At 39.9% G+C, this 22,833-nt stretch overlaps 1 protein-coding gene across 2 annotated transcripts in view; it reads left to right on the forward strand.

Moving 5' to 3' along the window:
• The window catches only part of CSRNP3 (cysteine and serine rich nuclear protein 3), a 91,665-nt gene extending 69,646 nt beyond the window's left edge, over positions 1-22,019 (forward strand). For both annotated transcript variants that reach the window (XM_040972074.1, XM_040972075.1), the window contains 2 exons: positions 12,941-13,237; positions 20,039-22,019. In XM_040972074.1, coding sequence (XP_040828008.1) covers positions 12,941-13,237; positions 20,039-21,088 — 1,347 coding nt within the window. In that variant the 3' untranslated portion in view covers positions 21,089-22,019. The remainder of the gene's footprint in view (positions 1-12,940; positions 13,238-20,038) is intronic.
• The last annotated feature ends 814 nt before the right edge of the window (positions 22,020-22,833 follow it).

The following is a 22,833-nucleotide window of genomic DNA, read 5'->3' on the forward strand; positions in this document are numbered from 1 at the left end:
AAAAAGAAAAGCGAGAAGTGAGACATGGACCTGACATTGCTTATTCATTCATTCCATCCATACTTACTATTGAATTATTATTAGATTACACGCTGTGCCTGTGCTGAGGCTAGCAGGTAATGCAAAGTAGCTGTGATGCCACTACAAGATCTAGTAACATGTTTTTTACTTCATGGCATTGTAAATTTCTATTTTTCTTCCTATTGTTGATTTTGTACTGTGACTTTTCATCTGAGGGGATGTACAGTAGCTGTGAAGTGGAGACTAACATATCCAGATGTGAGGATACAATGTAGTATACATTTCTACTTCCAAAGATGGACTTACAATTAAACTGTTTACTATATCTTGACATTAGGATTCTGTGCCATTGTCCATGCCCACAATGATGGATATATGACTATGTATGAAGAACTATACTTTAGTAATGATATAGGGGAACTAGGTGGAGGGGCGAGGAATTGGGGCTGGGATAAAGGAAATACCAGGAACCTATGGAACTGTATCATAAACTGTATCATAAAATGATAATAACAACAATAAAATGTAAAAAAAAAAAAGAACTTGCAAATAAACTGGAAAGAAAAAGATCAATCAGGTTGTCAAAATACAATAAAATCAAAACTTTATTCCATGCCATTAAGGACAGTAAAAGATACTTTCAAGTGTGTGACAGGGACGTTGACAGGGCACAGGGGAACAGGAATCACATTCTTAGGGAACAGATATAAAAATCTGGAGTAGTAACTAGTCCAAAAGGACTGCTAAGTGGATGAGGTACCAGAAGAAGCTGTAGCAGCACTGTGAGCCTGTAAAGGCATGCAGACGGAACAGGGATAGGAAGAGTGAAGCAATAGTGAAGAGTGAAGCAGGCAGGGGACTGTTGTAAACTACCACTATGATATTTATCCTAAGGCCTTTAGAAGTCAGCAGCAGGTTTAAATTCAAGGTTGGGATGGTAGGATAATATATTCCTGTTCAGTGATGTGAAAATGGGTTTGTTGAGAGGGGTAGTAGCATCATGGAAGATACTTCAACAGTACAGGATGGAAATAACAATAGGTTAAATTAGAACAATGGCAGGGGAAATGAAGATGGACGAACACAGAGAAATTTAAAAATAAAATCAAGGGTACTTGATGACACTGGATTTAGGAAAAAAGAGAGGGAGGTTACCAGCAATGACATCCACTTGATGTGGCTTGTGAGAGTGCCATTCGCTGTGACAAGGCATGAAGGAAAGCAAGTTGTTGGGGATTCAGGGATGGTTAATTAGCTAATTTTGTGATGTCTGAGTTTCAGAGTTTAGAAATTATAAAGAGGTACCAGGAAGCCATCCAAGGGAACACATTAGAAAATGAGTGGAGAGAAAAACAACATACAACACAGAGATCCTTTTGTCAGCTAGAGACACTCATTTTATTTGGACTGATCCTTCCTGTTATAAATACATGGAAATACTCTCCCATCATAGTCTAATGACAGTCTTTCTTAATCCTGGGAGTTTAACATGAGCATCATTTCTCAAACACCTGAAGCACAATTATGCACGTGTGTGATACTTTTATTCATATGTGCCTGGTTCCCAATTGTATGACTATTGAGGTGAATATAGCTTAGTCTGTAGCAGACGTCATATTTCTTTTGACCATATTCTTGGCAGTTTTCCTTGAAAGTGCCTTGAGTTTTTGAAGTAATAATCCACTATTATTGTTTGCTTTTAAGGTTTGTGTATTTATTTATTTGAAAGGCAGTATGGAGAGTATAAGAGACAAAGAGATCTTCCATCTTTTTGTTCATTCCTCCAAATGGCCAAAATAGCCGAGGCCAGCCCAGGCCAAAGCCAGGAGTCAAGAGGTTCATCTATGCCTGCCATGTGGGTACAGTGACCCAAGAACCTGGATCATCTTACACTGCTTTTCTGGGCACATTAGCAGGGAAGTGTATCAGAAATGGAGCAGCTGGAACTCAGATGCCCATATGGAATGCTGACATTGCAAGTGGCTGTGCTTGCCGCATCACAGCACAATCCTGGACTCTATTATTGCTTTTTATGATGGCTCTGCATGCAATTTAACTTACTAATAATTCTCAAATTTTCTTCTGAAACCCATACTCCATGATTTAATGTGCTGCAAACTAACTATAGTCCTGTCCAGAGAAAAGTCATTCCCCAAGATCAAATGTTAGTACAAAAATACTAATGGAAGTCAGACATTGATTTTACTTGACAGGTAGTTTATAAATATTATTTAATCTAATCCTCATGAACACCCTGTGGACTGATGAGTAATTAAAGCATGTTTACAACTGAGGAAAAAGGCACCAAGATGTTAAACAACACAAAGAAAAAGCTAATTATATTACCCTATAACTTCCTATTCTTTTAATTGATTATCTTCTATAGTCCCTGGAAAGACAATCTTTGTATCTATAGAGATTTGTCCTTCTCTGAGATTGGTAGTGTGTGCAGTGATTTGTAACAGCTGGTACACTATAACGTTATCTGAGAACAAAGATTTACGGCTGTGAACTGTGAGTCACATCAGATACTCGGTGAATGTTAGCATGGTAGCCTGAAACCTGCCTTCCCTATTACACAGAACCTGTTTTGATAGAGTGATTTGTATCCTTCTCTGCACATGCTGCTTTGCCTTGTTTAACACGCTGAACAAGAAGAGAAGCAAAAGCACGCTGATATCTACTTTTGATTCATTTTTATAATTGTACTTTGTGTTATAAGGTGAAGAGGATGTCATATTTCAGTGTTTTGGGTAAGGAGAAGCATGCAATTTCCCCTTTGGTAAATATACAAACAAAAATTACATTTCCAGATGGATACAAAGCTAAAGAGTAACAGTAGAAAAAGTATTACTGATTTGTTAACATAGATTGTAGCATTGTGGTGTTACAGATTAAGCCACTGCTTTGGATACCCACATTGCTTACCAGAGTGACCAATTCACATCTCAGATACTCTGCACTTCCAATCTAACTTCCTTCTGATATCTCCAGAGATAGCAGGGATATCAGTACTTGGGTTCCTGTCATTCACTTGGGAGATTCAGAAGTTCAGGACTCCTGGCTCAGCCCTGGCTATTGGGCATTTGGAAAGCAAACCAGCACATGGAAGACATCTCTGTTCTCTCTCTTCTCATCTGATTTTGTCTCTATCCATCTACACATCTGCCTTTAAAACTAATTAATTAATAAAACCTTTTTAAAAGATCACACCAATGCAGACCAATTTTATAATTTATAAAATTAATTAATGAATTTACATTGGAATATCCTTGGGGAGTAGGAGATAGACTAACTACAATTCCTCTAGCATTATCAACTTTCTGATTGTAAAAATATTGATTATATCTGCCTAGGATTTAGTTATCCAGAAATCTAAAATGAACCCCAAACATTAGCTATCCAGAATTCTCACTCTGATACCTGAAATTTCACTGTCAATATGAACGTTGTTTGAAAATTGCAAAACAACTGTGACCAAGTCAGTTCTATTTCTTTGACTTGGACAACACAAGGATCACTGGCACAAAAGAGGTGCCCAAAGAGAGAAGCAAGGATTGCTGTGGAGGCACATTTCCCACCTTGATTTTGCCTGAATCGGTCCTAAGTGGCAATGATCTGGCTTTTTACTCAAGGTAGAGAGCAGGCAGCGTCTGACAATTTTCTACAGCCTCACTGTGGAGTTCAGGTAAAGCATCCTAGGAGATTCCCTGGACTGATACTGAGTAATTTCCTTTCTACTTGTTTGAGAATCACAGTTCTGACAAGCAGGACAAGTTGCTCTTGCTCTGTTCCTCCGTGTCTTTCCAGGGTGTTTCTGTTGAGAACCTTACACACAATGGCACTGCCCCCAGAGGACTTTAAAAACATGAGCAAAAAGAAAAATGGGTAGAGACATTTGCGGATGGTTGCTTATAGCACATCTTTTAGAAATAGAATAAGAGTATACACTTAGGTTTTGATAATGAAATTGCTTTTATTTAGGAATTCATTTCTTCAGGTTACTGGTTGGATATGATTAGATTTGCAGAACAAACACATTACATTTGGGAAGCTATAAGTGCATCTTTGTGCCTGATATCGTTGGTGTTTCAGACACTGTGAGTGATAGAGAAAGCTGATTGAATAAAATGCATGCACCTAGAAGAAATAACTATCTGTTGGTTTGTAAATTACACACCACAGTCCTTTTTCTATGTCAAGTCCATTCAAACATCATACTCTTCAATGTAATCAGTGAATTCAGCTTAATACTATACTCTTTTCCAAATTAAGTGCTTAGATTCCATCATCATCTGTACAAACTGTTGAACAATTTCATTAGCCTTTATTCCCATTTTACATGGCTCTGAAATGAACTTAGCAGCCATTAGAATGTGCTAAAGAAGCTTGGTGTCCCACTTGCCTTAAGCTCTACAGTATATAGAATTAACTATTTTGCTTTAGGACATTTAATTAGCTTTCACAGCTTGGACTCTACCCTATTTCTTAATGCTTTTTCAAACGACAGTTCTTCTTTTCCTTTCTGGAGTAATGGTTTTGGCTCCACACTGGTTGCCATTGCTAGTCACTTTTTGAGGTTATTCACAATTTCACAGTAATGTTCCTTGAGTAGTGCTTGCTATTTGTTCTTTCTGTATTAAAAATAAACACACTATTTATTCTTTCTATATTGAAATTAAACCCAGACTGCATCTCTTTTGTAAATGATCAACTTTTAAAATTGTGTTCATGTATTTTTCATTTCAATGTTTGGGATGAAATAAGTATGCTTTATTCAATAGCTTACTCATGCAGCATTATAATTCTCTTCTTCACATCCAGTTCTGCCACTTGTATCTCTTCAAAAATGTTGTGACTTCCATTCTAGGTAGAAGATCTAATTCTTTGGATTTGATTGTAACTACTTCTCCATGTTATACTTCTTTATTGGTTGTGTTAAAATTGTTGGTCATGATATTTTTCAACTGCGTTTAATCCTACAAAGCTTCTCTGTTAGTCTGTGGAGCCTACACAGCAAGTTAGTGTTGGAGCTCCCAGAACATAAGCTAAATTGAGGCCTAACTTCAACACCAACTGGAAGACTTTAATGTGACAAACACCTGCATGGTCACATGCACAACCTAACTTGACAAAACACAGAAAATATTCCTAACCAAAGTAGTGGAGACTGTGAAGATGGGTTTCAGCCCCCGCATATGTGCAGCACATTTAAAATATATTCTTTCAAAATATTGCTGATATTTAACTTGACATGGAATAAACACATTCAACCAAATATTTAGATTTTTCCTGTGCAAAAAACACTGATCTTTTAAGTTAGGAAGCCAATTGCAGAGATTTACTGATTAAGACATGTGAGGGAATTTATCTGTGGGGGTTGGCTTTAACCAGGGGTGTAATGGATCCATCTTGTTAAAGTTGCTCAGTGAAGTGGTTGGAGACAATGCTTCACAGTGGTAGCTTGAAAAGGCTATGATGGAAATAGTTGAATCATGGAACCTGACAAATATGAGAATTTAGAACTTTCTCATTTGTTAACTAGTTGCTAGCATTCACTCGGACACATCCAGCTTATTTACTTCTGTGGAGAGATGTAATGTTGGTCTAAATCAGCAGGAAGCAAAAAGGAACTTAAAGTTTATATGTCTTAGGACCGGCACATTGGCTCACCTGGCTAATCCTCCTCCTCCAAGTGCCACCATACCATATGGGTGCTGGTTTGTGTCCTGGCTGCTCCATTTCCCATCAAGCTCCAAGATGATAAACTGGGAAAGCAACAGAATACAGTTCAATGCTTTAGCATTTTCCACCACATGGGAGACCCAGAGTTTCATGGCTCCTGAGCTCCTGGCTTTGTATTGCAGTCATTTAGGGAGTAAAACAGCAGATGGAAAAATCTTTTTTTCCCTGCTCCTTTTCTCTGTGAAATCTGCCTTTCCAATAAAAACAAATAAATCTTTTAAAAAGAAATGTCATATGTCTTAAATAAGCTCATAGAAAGTAGAACTAAAGGATGTTCAACTAGGGTGCCAAACATTTTGGAATTCCTGCAGTTTTTTTCATAATGTGCATTTTTAATCAACTTTTAAAACTGTCTCATATTTTGTTAAGCTTTCTGAAGACATTTGTGAAGCAATTGTGATTTTGTGTTATTGAAATAAAACAAACAAACGTTCCTAGTTTTTCAAAGACATTGTCAAATTGGTTTCAAATCGCCACCTGCAATTAGCTGTTAATGAGCTGAAGAACTATACACAAGATTTGGCTGAATATCAAAGTGATATGAATGTTTGCCTTGAGCTTGCCAAAGGCTTTAAAGATGAGGTCATTAATCCAATTCATACCACAAAGCCAGGAATTCCTTTAATTAAACATATACCCTATACTTTCCAACCTATAATTACACATCTCTGATGACCCAGAACACAATGCTTTTTAAAGTTGCACATTCCATGTATGCAGCTTCAGTTGTTAGAAAGCTCTCCCTTACATTAAGAAGCCTACAAATCTAGACTCTAAGGTGGACTATGTCAGCCAATGGACCTTGGAAGTAATTCCTTGACCTTGGTGCAACAAAATGAACAGCATCTAAGAACTATCAAAACCCCTAAACTTACTCCACATCGGGGACCCTGGAATGACATTGGATGGCTGTCCCCCAATCCTGGGTACATAGAAAGTTGGAATTTTGGATCAGCCTTCTCTACTTTCCCCAGATACAAGAAGAAAAAAAGAGATTGGAGGAAGTTGTCTCATCCACTTTTCCCATTCCTCAACCCTCCCTACCCAAATTGGTGGTCCACATCAAAAAGAAAAAGAATTTGTTATGAAAACCAAAGAAAGAAGGCTGCTAGACTCACATTTTGATGAGAATTTGCTGCCCTCTCCTTTTCCCCAAATTTCAAGTATTTGAAAGCATTGTTGCAAGTATTTCAACATAGCCTATGGGATCTTTGTGTTTCAATTCTACAGGATCAAACCATTAATACTTTCCACCAGTCCTGCTATAGCACTGGTTTTTGGGGTTTTTGTTTGTTTTTTTTTTTTTTTTGCCCTTTGTTGCTCCATTTTTTCTCCTCTACATTCAGTGATAATTATTACTGTCCATATCGTTGTATGGGACTAGAGCTGGACATGGTGATCCAGATGGGGTCTTTCAGGAATGTGTTACCTTCTCCTTTCCCAAGTTACAGATGCTCTTCATTCCCATGGATATGTTTATTGGCCCTCAATCAATTTGTTCCTATGAAGCTGGTAGTAAGTCAAAAAAGCAAGAAACACACAAACACACAAATACAAATCTTTTAAGCCAGGTTAGCATGATGCAAATCATTCTTACTTTCTCACTTTAGCTTTTAATGCCTTTCCATGTCTCTTCACAGATGTTGAACTGAACAACTATAACTTAATTTTTTTTTTGCTTTAAAGTACATAATTTATCTGGGCCTGGAAATTTTCACAGGAAAGAACAGAGTACATTTTTACAATTTCCCCATCGTCATCTTTTTCTAAACATTTAACATTTTTTTAAAAATTGATTTTATTTTTATTGGAAAGGCAGATTTATGGAGAGAAGCAGACTCAAAGAGAAAGATCTTTCTGAGCTGATACAGAGCCAGGAGTCAGAAGCCTTCTCTGGATCTCTCATTTGGGTATAGGGTCCCAAGGCTTTGGGTCATCCTCTACTTTTGTCCTAGGTGACCAGTGGTGAGCCATAAGGAAAATGGAGCAGCCAGGATATGAACTGGAGCCCATATGGGATCCTACCAGATGCAAGGTGAAGATTTATCCTCTAGGCTATTGTGCTAGACCAAACATTAACTTTCTTTTTACTTTCAAAACTTTCTCATGTAACTCTTCTCTAGCTTCTAATTTGAGTCTCCTTGAAAAAGACTATGCAATTGGAATAGGAAATAAGTTAATTCTGCCTATGTCTTTGTATCTATACTTCCTTTCTTTCTGCTTACCCAAATCTTCCTCCTTGCTAATCTATAGCTTACACCTCTACCTTGTTGTGCATACCATACTATTTCACACATATTATACAGTCATTTCCATTGCTGACTGGACCTCCTAGTGGCAAAATTGTTGCGCATCTGCAAACTCCAAACTTAGTACAGCGCCTTGAACTGTAGCATAGTGATTAATAATATTCATCAACTTAATTCAGCATATTTTAATAAATAGTTTTTATTCATTTTATATCTATTTGCTCACATATTACTTTATATACCTTATCCCTTGCTATGGCAAGATCATGGTGAAACAAGACAGGCATGATCTATGTTCTCAACATGTTCACACTGTAGTATGGAAGATATACATGGAAGGAAGCATCAAAAGTAACATATTTGCAAAATTCAGCAGTGAGTTTAACTGGCTAAATGCATGCCAGGGTGAATGAGTCAAAATTTGCTTGAGGAAATGAATGGAATAACACATTGGTTGAACCAGATCCTAACAGCATCTCCTGTTTGTGCATCCATTACAAAAGCCACCTCTGCAGGTCCGCGAAACAGACACCAAAAAGAAGTGCTGACTGTGCAGGATATGGTATCTTTTAACTGCTCTTTGTCTTTTCTGAGCTCTTGCTGTCTGGGGCTGAATCACACCTTTTAGTTCTGAATAAGCTAGTTGTAAGAAAGTGGGCATACAGCTTTGGTTGCCTGTCCCACAGCATTAAGATTAGTTCTTCGAGTATGACTGCAACCTTACCCTTTTTCCTGCTTTTTTATTAATCATCTATAATTACTTCTAAAATTTCTAATCGAAACCAGTCTTACAAATCTGGTCCAAGCTTTGGAGACAGGTAAGTCTGAGTTTGAATCTCCATATCATCACTAATTAGGTATTTACATAAACTTTGGAAAATTACCTTATCCAAGCTCCAATATTCTCAACTACAGAAAACACTTACTTCATGAGATTCTTGTGCAAATTAGATGAGACAATTATATACAGTATGGAGCTCAGTGCTTGGTACTCAATATGAGATAGCATGGGTCATCCTCAACATCATCATCTTTAGCATAATTGGCAGTAATCAGAGTTTGTGAATTGAATTAGTTTTCTACATTCTTATTTCCACTCTCATTTTCATATGTGTTAGCTCTAATGACCAGGCAACTGTATTGCTGAGCATCATTGTTAACTGTGGAAAGCATTTTCATTTTTGTTTTCTTTTCCGTTTTAATCCATGTGTATGCTTTCCTATTCATAATCATTTTACATTGAGTTAGTTATGCACCAGGCATTTAAAAACACCAAAAATATCATCTCATTGAAATTGAAAGTGAAATGATTCAACAAGATATAGATCAATAAAAGACTAAATTAAGATTTTCATCTCAGCCCTTTATATTTCACTCTAAGCAGTATGATAATTGTTCACTGATTTTTGATAATTAGTGTGCTCTACCCTTCAAGTGTGTTCAGATATACAAAATCTTGTATTCTGTTAGGCTTTGAAAATTGTTTACTCAATAGAGAGCACAAGTTAAAAAATATGTTCAAGTTCTTTCTAAAATAGTTACAGTAGTTTATTTATAAAATGAGTCTAGACATAGTGCCTCAAGACTCAAGTCCTCTCTTAAGTGTCATGACAGGAGCAAAGCAAGCACATTTACACAGACAAATCTTAACCTTGAAATGCTTACAATTCAGTACGGGTCAATTCATACAAATACAGGATACATTTAACCTAAGATAAAGACCACCAAAGGAAAGCATAGATTAGGTCATTCACCATGCCTGCAGGTGGCTAAGGTCAAGCACTGTTGTTTATTTCCTTTCGGTCCCTTGCTATGGACGAACCCAAGGAATGATACTATGTAAGTCCAGTCATCTGGATAAGTTATTCAGTAAATGAATCGGGTTGTATTCCACATCAGATTGTTGAAATACCTTCTTCCTACACTGGTCATCCACCTGTTCCTCCATTTCAGGTTTAAGGTTCCATCTACAGGTCTTCCTCACCCCACAACCTGATCCACTCATAGCTGATCTCCCTACATGCCCGTAAACGTACTTGCCCACTCTAAAGTAGCAAATCCTATGGACTGGACTGAAATTACTAGAGTCTCTGCACTTTGACCTTTTGAAATAAAAAACTGTGTCTTGCACACCAATTACCTAATACAAAATAAGCATGGTATTTGATAAATACTAAATATATAAAAGTGTTTAGTTATCATTTACTGGTGGCTAAGAGCACGATCTGTAAAGTGAATGTCCGCATTTATGACTACGAAGCATCCTAAGCAAGTAACTTAACATTCCTGCACCTCAGTTTTGTCATCTGATAACTGAAGTACTAGCAGTGTTTACTTCAGGAGATTCTAGAATACTAAATGTCCTAAAGCAACAAAGTGCTCTGAATAGTTCCCTGACACATGGATTGCAAAACTGTCATTAACATTTTGTTATTTTGTCATAGGTGTTTGTATCTGTTCTCATTTATCTCAAGCAAGTGGCTGCTGCTTGGCTTTTGTTTTTTCTCCTAGCATTGCTATTTCTGCCCTTATCCAATGTTTGCTCTTTACACACACACAGAGTGAGAGAGAGAGAGGGAGAGACAAAAGCAGATTGACGGTCAGCATTATTTGAGAGTATGCTCAAACCAGTTTTGAGAACCTTTCTTTGAAATTTTAGTGAGGTAATACTATTTTGGGAGAAAGATCAATAAATTGGAAATGGTCTAAGGCCTAGACTGAAAGTATCCACTTTAAAATAACGTGTGTGCTACTGCATGCTGTTTAATGGCTGGATGAGTTCTTTAGACATGTTGTGTTTAATTTAATGTTAGAATCCCAGCATTTATTAGTCACAGAAAGCTTTCTGCCCTTTAAGAGACAGCGGGATGAGTTCTGTAACAGGAGTAATGAGACTCCTTAATGCATAAGATTTTTAGGCTGCATTTGATGTGCTAAATTCTGAAAATGTTATTCATAGTGTTCTAAAAGTCCTGATGTTTTTAAATACTTGGCCAAAGCTTACTTTGTGTTGACTTTTAGACTTTGCGTATTATCTAATAAAATCCTTTAAAAAATAACATGCCCTGATGATGTAAAGTGGATAATTTATTGTCATTGTAATATGATGAATTGTGCAAGATGGCATAAATACGACAGAACATTGCGAGTAATTGAGAAGGAACGATTAAAATGCATTCATGCTAACCAAGTGCTTAGTGTTGTACCTGTGCCAAGGAGTCAAAAACTCAAGGAGCTTCACACGGATAAGCCAAGAATTATGGAAAAAAATCTCAGTGCATCAGAGTGACAAAATGAGAAAGGGAATATTTCCTGCTTAATAAGCAGCTTTACCTGTTGCAAAAGACTAAGTATATTTTTGTCAATTATGTATTTTAATATCTTAGAAAATCAGATCTTTACAGACAGAAATATGCAAATTGTTAGTAAATAAGAGTTAGCAAGGTGACAACCACAATTAGTCAAAATAACATCTTAGTAGAAACACCAAAGGATGCAATAAATTACAGATTATACAAACTAACAAAACTCCGATAAAAAAAGAATATCCATCTTTACAAGATCATGGGTTTAAACTCTGAAATATTTATTTGTATGATCAATATAATATGGTTCTATACATAAGTATATAGTAACATAAATAAGCATTTCTTGAAAATACATTTCAATGATTCTTTGTAAAATACTTTAATATGCACTCGCTGTTGTGCTTTTCACTTCATAAACATTTCTTTATATGAAGGCCAAGTTCAATCTTGTGTTTTTTACTTTGAAATATTCCGAGTTGTCAACTTTGAGGGCATTGTTCCAAATAATTATTCTTATCTAAACATTGGCCTGTTTCTTTTGAAGGTGAGGGAATGATATCTGGTGTCCCCAGAGTATTTTAACTATGATGAACTGCTGTTATTATCATCAAGCATGGTAGTAATTACAACTAATGAAATTTATGGAGTAATAAACTTAAAATACCAGCTATATTTACAACTTTTGTGCTATATCTCTTAGGGAGTTTCTCTGGATATATATTCCTGTGCTGTTCTTCAGTATAGATTTCTTGCTCATATTCTGAGAGACTATCCTCCTCTAAATTTTTTGTGAAAGAAACATTATGTATGGTGGTATAAGAGTTAGAAATAAAATACTGTCCAGTGCTTACTGACAGATGAGGTTCATTCAGAAAAGAAACATAAATAGAAGCCAAATAGTCATGGATACATGAGGCATGGTAGTCAGCATGAGCTGTTACATGGCAGGCACCACTTTGTACAAAGGTTCACAGGCAATCCTTTCAGAAATAAGTTTATGGTTTTGTTGTGTTTGTTCGGCTTTTACCAGCACTGTCCTCTCTCCTTGTGTTACCGAAAGCTTGCTGACCTGATTACTTTATATCAAGTACTCTTAATGTGGAATATCCTGTAGAATAATCATGTTTGCAATCCCAGTAGCACAATGAGTGTAAGTGTATTTCCTGGTGCATAATCTAGCCAGAGCCCAGAAGACAAGGTTATTATTTCAAGGACATGTTTACTAACTTTGACAGTGATAGATTTCATTAAGATGCTATCACATCTCAATAAGGACACATTTATTTCAGCAGCATAGCTGATCATCATCGCCTAAATCCTGATGGGCATGTGTAAACTCTGGTCTTTTTGATGCTTCAGACTGAAGCTCCACAATAGTTCCCAACATTAAAAGATAGAGTTCCAATTAGCAATCTTCTGTTACCAATACATTTATAAGCCTATCATTTTAATATCCTAAAGACTTCTTCTAAAGAAAAATAAAAATACGTGATTTAACTCGCAAACACTGATTATGGGCACACAGCCATATGCAGTAATTCATCCTTATAAAGTGTTGACACAGGGACATTGGCCCCTGCCCAAGCTTAGTCTCTCACTTGCTGTTTTGTGTTCTAGATGACTAAGAATGGCACTGTAGAATCTGAAGAAGCTAGCACTCTTACAGTGGATGACATTTCTGATGATGATATTGATTTAGACAACACAGAAGTAGACGAGTACTTCTTCCTACAACCCCTGCCAACAAAAAAACGAAGGGCGCTACTGCGAGCCTCTGGAGTGAAAAAGATTGATGTAGAAGAAAAGCATGAGCTGCGAGCCATCCGCCTGTCACGAGAGGACTGCGGCTGTGACTGCCGTGTGTTCTGTGATCCAGAAACCTGCACCTGCAGTTTGGCAGGCATTAAGTGCCAGGTAAGGTCTTAGATTTCAGGGCATTCACAAACAAGTCATGATCCACAACCATTTTCTGAAGACACTGCTGTTGCATGCAATAGCATTTCTCACATTCAGAAAAAAACACTGTGGCAAGGGAAGGGGTATAGTTCAAAGAGAGATGTACTAGTTCAAGGACATTTGGGAAATACCTATAAGATGTGCTGTGAAAGACAAATCCACCAGCTTTTAATGGAAATTAATTCATCTTTGATTCCTATATTTATTATTAGTTTGTTTTGGGGTGTCTCACCAAAATTCAGAAAGACCATAGCATCTCTAACACACCCATTGGCATTTTCTGATCCATCTATGGGATATAAATGGTTGTGTATAGATGTTATGGAGTAGTGACAAAATTACTGGATGGGAACTTAAGAAAATGAAACTGTCTCTGCTATTGGCGGACTAAATAAAGTTGGCAAGTCAGGTAAACACTCTAGATTCAATTTCTTCATTCTTTTTAAAGAAATTTTATTTTTGATGATGTTTACATAATTGAGTAGGATGCATGCCACATGAACCACTGACCAGGGTGGGAAGATCAAGGAATGGGGGAAAATGAGACAGCTACCTACAATTTTTTCTTCCTGTATTTGGGGAAAAGGGGCAAAGGAGGGGAGAAGGATGCTCCTAGCAGCCCAACCACATCATTATCCATGGATGGGGGACAGCCACTCATTATTATCCTAGGGTCTCCAATATAGAGCATGTTCTATGGGTACTACTTAATAGGTTTTGATAGTTCTGAGATGCTGTTCATTTCATTGCTCCAAGGTCAAGGAATTCCTTCCAAGTTCCATTCGCTGACATAGTCCACCCTAGAGTTTCCACTCAGATACTTGCTCTCAAAGCCTGGTTGGGAGAGTTGTCCAATTTGCTCTGCCCTCCATTTTCTGCCATGGTACTAGACATCCTCTGCGAGCCTCAGTGAGACATCCCCCATTTGTGTCTGGCAATACCACCCACTACACAAGCTTTAGCAACTGAGGAAGCCCATTCTGACGCATGTACTCTGTGGTCAGACCACAGATCCTGTGATTTTCCATGTAGTTGACGTTTGGACTCCAGGGGTCCAGTTGTGGGGGTCCCCAAAGAAACATCACTAGAGGTGACCCCAGACCTGACTCCTGTGTGTGCCAGCCAGTATGAGGCCTGGCTCCATCCATCACCCACATTAGCCTAAACACATACTGGTACATTCCATCGTCTGGTCAGTTCTGTCCCCAGCCCCATCTTATACACAAACCAGTAGATGCTGTGACCCTGTCTACAACACATTCGGCCCTCACACACATCAGCAAAAACTGTAGCTTAGTTATAGCAGCCCCCAATAACTCCAGCAGGCCCAGCCCCATCTCTGGTTTCTGCACATGCCAATGTGCATAGCACCAATGGGTGCTACAGCTAGCTCAACCTGAACAGCCCCACTATCCACCCCACACTTATGCTCATGGGTGTTCTCGCCTGTCCAACCAGGTCCACCCCAACCCTGGTTCTCATGCTCACTGGTGGGAGCTGTAGTCCATCAGAGGGGCTCCCAGAGTTTCCCTACTAGCCCTAATCCCAACCCCAGATCCTGCAGTTTCTAGATGGTACTGTTGTCTGACCTGACAGGACCTGTTCCTATCTCTAGCACTTGTTGATGTTATGGCAGAGCCCAATCAGCCTGCACTTACTGAATCATACATGCAGCAATGGATATGGTCATTTAGCCCCTAACTCAGCTCACATACAAGCCAATGAGTTTTTTTTAACGTTGCTCAGCCTGGTCCACCCCAAGTTCCACCTATCATGCTCACCAGTTGGAGCAGTGGCCTGGCAGGGGAGTCCCTACAGCTTTCCTGCTGAGCTTATCCCTCCTCCCCGGGCCTCACATATGTTGGTGAGTGCTGTAACCCAAACTGGCATGGCCCACGTCCCTTCAATATTCATCTGCAGGTGCAGCAACCTGGCTCTGTCCAACCTGCTCCTGGTTCCAGCTCATGCTGGTGGGTGTTGCAGGTCAGCACAGCCTGGCCAGCCCCCAGTCTCATCCCTAATATGAACTTGCTGGTGTTACAGTCCAACCCAGCCTGTCCCACACGCTATCTGGCTCTCACAACTGTCAGTGGATGCTATGACTTGGCCCACCCTGGCCTGTCCTCAGACCTGACCCATACATATGCCAGTGGGTACTGTAACCTGACCTAGTCTGGGCTGCTCTCAGCCTTGGTTCTTATACTCACAGGCAAGGACTGCATTCTGACAGAGGAGTTCCCCAAGCATCTCTATCTGAATACTTCCCAGTTGCAGATCTCATGCACAGTGATGGGTCCTTGGCCTAGCCTGAGTTGGCCCACTTCCTGCTCTGGTACTCACCAGCAGGTACAGTGGCTTTGCCCAACCAGGTCATACCCATTCTAATTCTTACCATTGGTGCTGCAGCCCAGCCCTGCCTGGCTCACCCCCAGACTGACTCTCATATGATTCAATTAGTGTGGAGATCTAATCCTGCCTGTTTTCCACACACCATGGCTCTTGTGAGCACCAATAGGTGCTCAAATCTAGCCCAGTGTGGCACACCACAGATCCAGGCCACACCCATGCCAAGGGATGCTACAGCTGTGCCCAACCAACTTCATCACCCCAATTCCAGTTCTCATATTCACCAGCGAGAACTGCAGCCCATCAGGGGCATCCCCTTAGTTTCCCTACCAGGCCTGCTCCAAGGTACAGATCGTGTACATGCCAGTGGTTACTTCAACCCAACCCAGCATAACCCATCATCCAGCATGACCTTTGCCATTGGGTGCTACAGCCTAGCTCTGCCCAGCCTGCTCCCATCCCTGGCTTTCATACAAATTGGTAGGTGTCAAAACCTAGTTCAGAATGGCTTACACCCCAGTTTGGCTTCTGTGCTTGCCAGTGTGTTACAGCGTGTCCCAGTCCTGCTCGGTCTGTTGCACCAAGCCAATACACCTACCTGCAAAGAAGACTAGCAGCCTTGTCCAGCCAGACCAACACTCATCCATGGTTCTCATACTCACCTGAGAGAACTACAACCCACCAGTGGAGTTCTCCAAGTTTTCCCACCAAGCACACTCCCAAACCCAGATCTCATGCATGCCAGTGGGTTCTACACCCTTACCCAACTTAGTCTGCTCCCCAGTCTCTGCCTTTATGTGTCCTGGTGGATGTTGCAGTGTGATCTGTTCCCAATACCAGTTCTCATGAGTGTCAATGAGTTCTATGGTTATGCATAGTTTGGCCCATCACCCCACCCTCAATGCCAGTTCTTGAGCAAATGAATGGGTGTTGAAGTCCTACAGGGATAAATCCACATATTCCCAACAAAATCTGCATCCAGACCCGGTTCTTTCATGTGCTGGTTAGTGTCAGGTTCCTGGTCCCTGTTCTGACACTCACTAGCAGATACTGTGGTCCTACCCTGCCAGGCAGGCCCCTCAGCCCTAGCTTTTGTGTGCACCAGTAGGTGGTGGTTGATTCCAACTAGCCCTGTTCAGGTCCCCCAACTGGGCAGGTGCATTGATCTGACTCCAAAAGGTCCTCTGGTTTCCTTCCTCCAAACCATCCATTCTCAGCCCCTTTCTTTACCTGTAAGAACAGTAGCCTGGTTGATGGACGTCCCCCAGAAGTCATTCCTCACCTGTTACATTCTCCCTCAGCAATCTTCCCTCCTACACATTTGTTACCCACTTCCCTTAGCAATCCACAGCCCTCTTGCCCTTGAGTGCACAAGTTCCCAGCCTGGTCTTCTAGCAGTATGGTGCACTGGCCTGGGGTCCTGTCCACTTTCCCAGGGCCCATGCACACTTACATGCGTGTCCTCAGATAGCTTCTGCTGGTGTGCCAATATCTGCCCACCCCTAATAAATGACTATACTGGCACACTGATATATTGAACACAAATTTAGCGTTAAGCATTCCACCTGTTTTTCTCACAGCAGTGTTAACATTTGCCTAAGTACAAGGTAACCTACACATTTGCCTACAGCTGGATGTGGTTTCTTCATTTCCAAAATGAAAAAACTAGCCCACATGAGGAGTTGTCAACTCTCAACTCAAAGACCAAATCCAACCTGCCACATGTTTTTACAGTGTTAGTGGAGTACAGCCAGGCTTCACTTTTTGTTGCTTGCTTTATGTATTGTCTGATTGATTTCATGCTTCTTCAGCAGAGTAGAATAGTTGCCATAGAAACCACAGGCCCACAAAATCTAAAATTTTTACTTTTTTATCCTTTTGGGCGAAGGGAAGCTCATCACCATTACACAGTTACTATCTGATGCTAAGGTTTCCATTACAGGTGCAAACACAGAGCTCTTACGATTTTGGTAGAACTGTGGCACCCAATATTGAATGGAGAAATACAGAGCAAAACATGCAGAGAGCACTTATACAACTTGGCAATAAGTGTGTAAAGAGTGAAAAGTTTGTTTTATTCCAACTAATAATATCAAATTCTAGTTTACACTAAAGTGCTTGGAAATATCCCCTATTACCCTCAGCTGGTTAATTATACCTTTAAAAACTTAAAGGTTAAAACTAATGGGGCAGGGGTATCTGGGAGGAGGTCTTAAAAAGTTCATGGAAAATGCCTATAATGAATATTGCATAGCTTAAGAGCATTTGTTGTTAATAAAAAAAAAAAGTTTGCTTTTTGATGTGATTCATCCATGAAATTTTTCAAGGGCCCATGTATAATTTCACAGTGCCCTGTAATTGGGTAAGTGTTTTTAGGTGAAAATTGGGAATTTTTTTAATTAAAGGGACCACTGAGGCAGATGAAACAAGAAGAGTGTCCCCACCAACAAACTAATATGTTGCACAACAGAGGTTTCTCCAATTAGAAAAATACTGCAAGGTGAACATGTGGCCCAGTAGTTAAGATGCCAGTATGCTGTGTCAGAGTGCTTTGGTTCAAGTTCCAGCCTTGCTCAAGTTCCAGCCTTGCTCTTGGTTCTAGCTTCCTGCTAATGAACTGTGGGAGGTGGTAGTGATAGCTCAAGTAAGTTGGTTCTTAAGACCTACATTAAGAGCGCTAGGCTGAGTTCCCAGCTCCCGGCTTTGGCCCAACCCAATCGCAGCAATTACAGACAGTTGCAGAGTGAACTAGCAAATGAAAGAACTGTCTATCTGGCTCTCTCTTTTCCAAATAAATTTAATAAATAAATAAAGCTTGCAAAGAAAGAGAAAGTAACTTCAGTCTGCCTCTGGCATCTGTTGCTACTTTTTATTATGAACAGCAGAGTGATATCCAAGTCTGACTCCCCTTCCGTACCACAGGAAATGTCCCATGTTTCGATGACAAGCAGGGCAAGACTTTTTCATTGCCAGGACTCAGCTTAGCATATGGATTGCTTTTTGGAGTCTGAGATTCTTGATGGACTCCTCAGAATACCTTTCAGTTGCCCAGAATTCCATTTACTATAAATGAAGCAGTCACAATACTTACTGATTGAAGAAGTGAAAGATACTGAAATCAATCACACTATCTCCCAAGCCCAATCACTTCCACAGTTGGGGTCAGAATGTTCATCAAAGGTATTGCCTTCCCTAGAGAAACCTATAGTCCATGGAATGGGATGGGAAGGAACACCGCCAGAACCTAAACACATGAGGTCACCAATCACAGTCACAATCATCATCACATGCCCCCTTGGAACAAGGATCCAAGAGAATAAGGAGGTGATACAAGAAGAGCAAATCAAAAGTGTGCCTCATATTGTCAGTCTGGGTACTTCAGTCAGAGAAGTTCATTGCATGAGCAAAGGGGGAGGAAATCATGCAAGCCAGATTAAATACAGTAGGTAATGATCAGTACAATGAATTTGCTTATTAAAAATCAGGCCTGTGAAGCATTATTCACAATATCCAAGCTATGGATTCAACAGAGATAGTCAATGACAGATTAATGGCTAAAGCGCATGGAATATTATTCAACCATTAAAAGGGAATGAAATGCTATTATTTGCAGAACATGTGGATGGAACTGCAAAACAGTATGTTCCATAAGACAGAGACAGAGAGAAAATATTACATAATCTCTTTTCTATGTGCTAGCTGGATGGTGATCTCACAGAAGCAGAGAATGCACTAGTGGTTACCTAGGGAGCTTGTCAGGAAGCAGACAGTGAGAGAATGTTAACAGGTACAGGAATGCAATTGTGCAGCTGGAACAACTTCTGGTTTCTATAGCATGGTAGGATAACTATGGTGGAGAGCAATTATCTCACAAGGGCCAGTGGGGGAGGTTTGAATGTTCCCAACACAAAGAAATCACATGAGAGCTAATAACTGCCCATAGCCCCGATCTAATCATTATAAAATGCATTGTAGTTTGCAGTGCCACACTGTACCCCATAAATATGCACAATGGCTATATGTCACATAAAAATAATTAATTTAAATTCAGCTTGCGACCAACGGAAGTAAAAGAATATGAGGAAAAACAGAAGCATTAAAAAATGGGATCAGGATTAAAGGCCTAGAGAAGATAAGGAGAGAAGAAACTGGGCAAAGGAGGGAGGGGGCCAATGAACGAAAAATACCCACATACACCAATAAACCCATTTTCATTTGGAGTTTATGCTTGAAAACTAGTTAGGGCCCTCCATTTTAAACCTTCACTTCCCCTTTCCAATTTAGTTTGCAGTTTGATCGCCACTTGCTCTGTCCTAAGTAGATTACCTAATTCAAAGGGGTTGCTGAAAGGTACTGGATTTTTGTTTGGTTTGTAATGGTTCCATGGTGCTAATCTCTGTTCTTCCTCCCAAGGTGGATCGTATGTCCTTCCCATGTGGCTGCACTAAAGAAGGATGTAGTAACACAGCAGGTAGAATTGAGTTTAATCCCATCCGTGTCCGGACTCACTTTTTGCACACAATAATGAAACTTGAACTGGAGAAAAATCGGGAGCAGCAAATCCCCACACTGAACGGCTGCCACGGGGAGATAAGTGCTCACACTAGTTCCATGGTCCCTGTCGCCCACTCGGTAGAATACTCTATCACAGACAATTTTGAGATTGAAACTGAACCCCAAGCTGCAGTACTGCACCTGCAGTCCGCTGAGGAATTAGATTGCCAAGGAGAGGAGGAAGAAGAGGAGGAGGATGGGAGCAGCTTTTGCAGTGGAGTCACCGATTCCAGCACGCAAAGTCTGGCGCCTAGTGAGTCAGATGAGGAGGAGGAAGAAGAAGAGGAGGAGGAGGAGGAAGAGGACGATGAGGACAAGGGAGACAGCTTTGTGGAAGCTCTGGGCACACATGCAGAGGTTGTCCCACTTCCTTCAGTCCTTTGTTATTCTGATGGTACTGCCGTTCATGAAAGCCACACAAAAAATGCTCCTTTTTATGCCAGTTCCTCAACTCTGTATTACCAAATAGATAGCCACATTCCAGGAGCTCCCAATCAGATCTCTGAGAACTATTCAGAAAGAGATACTGTCAAAAATGGTACCCTTTCGCTGGTGCCTTACACCATGACCCCAGAGCAGTTCGTTGACTATGCCCGTCAAGCAGAAGAGGCCTATGGTGCCTCCCACTACCCAGCTGCCAACCCATCTGTGATTGTTTGCTGCTCCTCTGCTGAAAACGATAGTGGTGTGCCCTGCAATAGCTTATACCCCGAACACAGGTCCAATCACCCTCAAGTGGAATTTCACTCATACTTGAAAGGCCCCTCCCAGGAAGGATATGTCTCTGCACTGAATGGTGACAGTCACATTTCAGAGCACCCTGCTGAAAATTCTTTGAGCCTTGCCGAAAAGAGCAGATTGCACGAAGAATGCATCAAATCACCCGTGGTGGAGACTGTCCCTGTGTAGTAGCTGAAATCATTCCTAGGACCAACTCTTCTCCTATTTAAAGCACTGTATTGAATTGGATTTCCTGAGTGCAACATTGTTTTTACTGAAGTCTAAGAAAACTTGGACTGTGGTTAATCTTCCAGACTATATTTTGTTTTCTCCTTTCTAGCTACATGACTGTGGCAGTGCACAAATACAGTCTCTGTAAGGATTTTAAAAGATTTCAGACTGTTTTGATAGAAAATGCTAAATTTTAAAAATGCATATCTCACAGTTGCCTATCTGTCAAACTGTGTGAAACCTGCCAAGCTGTGTAGATCAGAGCTCCAAGTTTTGGATTATCGGGCCCGTGCAAGATTGTTATCTAAGACTGGGAAATACAGTTTAAAGTCCTAATTTTCAATATATCTGAAGACGAAGGGGACTTTTTAATGTAAAAGTTATTATTATAAGTCAAAGATTTAATTGCCCCATGTGTATTTTATTTATAGTAGTCTAGAAGCCACAATTCAATGAAAATGAATAGCAGCATGTTCATTCAAACTGAAGATGCATAGCTAGGACCACAGAGCATGCCCACTTGGATTGCATCTCGATCCATTCACATTTTTATGATCATTACTGATCAGATTTGCAAATACTTTCCTAAGGGTGAAATAGGCCTATTTTTGCTATTTTGGACAAATAAATGAGTGTATATGTGCAGGTCCTTCCACAGTTCTCTCTAAGGTTAAAAGTTAGGACAATCCTGTGGTGAGGGTCTTCTTCATTGCCCTCCCTCAGTTGACTCCAGAGATGGAGGTAGAAGGAATTGCCTTTCTTTTGTACACAGCAGCATCTTCGTTCTTAGCTTGGACAGCACCTTTAAACTCTACCCCCTTCATCAAAATGCACTTTAGTGCCCCTTCACGATACCTCGTGTGGGGTGGGGACTGACGACTCTTTGAAACAAGAAACATAAAAAAAAAATAGTTTTTTAAAAAAGATCTGTAACTATTTTGAAGTTCACACAGTTAATACAGAGGAATCATCCAATGATATTCATGAAGGAAAAATGACCTAATTTCCTTCAGTACTCTGAGTACCTGACTCAGTAAGGGCAGAGGAGGCTGAGGAAACATGCAGAAACACACCCTCCACATGCAGTGTTGGCTCCAGCCTGATAAATACATCCATTTAAAACATGTGTGAAACAAGATTGCCACTTGGTGATGCCAACTGAAGGGGTGGCCTCAACCCAAATACTCAAACCAGGCCTTCCTCTCCAGCATCTTGTTGATTTGTCTTGCCTGAGACGATTACCAGAAAAATCCAGAATGCATTGTATAATTTCTAATTACCTCATGTTCTCTATTGAAAGGGAACAGATAGAAAACATGCACTCCTTCACCTTTAGATTATCCATATTTGGTTCAACAGAGGACTTCTATAAAATAGTTTAGGTAACTAACTAATGTGCTCTACCATTTTAAGACGCAATATAACTGTGCTACATCTGTTTCACATTTTTGATCTGTTGTTATATCATTTCACATGTTTTAAGATTTTAGAAATGTGGACACACCTTGCTACTTGGTGACTGCATAGCAACTCATTTTTTGTCTTTTAGACTTGAGTATTTAGAAATACAGATATAAATGTGTTGTAGATCTCAATTCTTTTCAAAGATACTGTTTTATTTAATTGAACTTTAAAATGCTTGATCTAGAGAAAGGTCTCCAATGGAGACATTCCTACAAAAACTTGATTCGAGGAAAACATGT

The sequence above is a fragment of the Ochotona curzoniae genome, unplaced genomic scaffold (assembly GCF_017591425.1).
Source record: "Ochotona curzoniae isolate NIBS_2020 unplaced genomic scaffold, NIBS_Ocur_1.0 contig_2210, whole genome shotgun sequence".
Lineage (NCBI taxonomy): Eukaryota > Metazoa > Chordata > Mammalia > Lagomorpha > Ochotonidae > Ochotona > Ochotona curzoniae.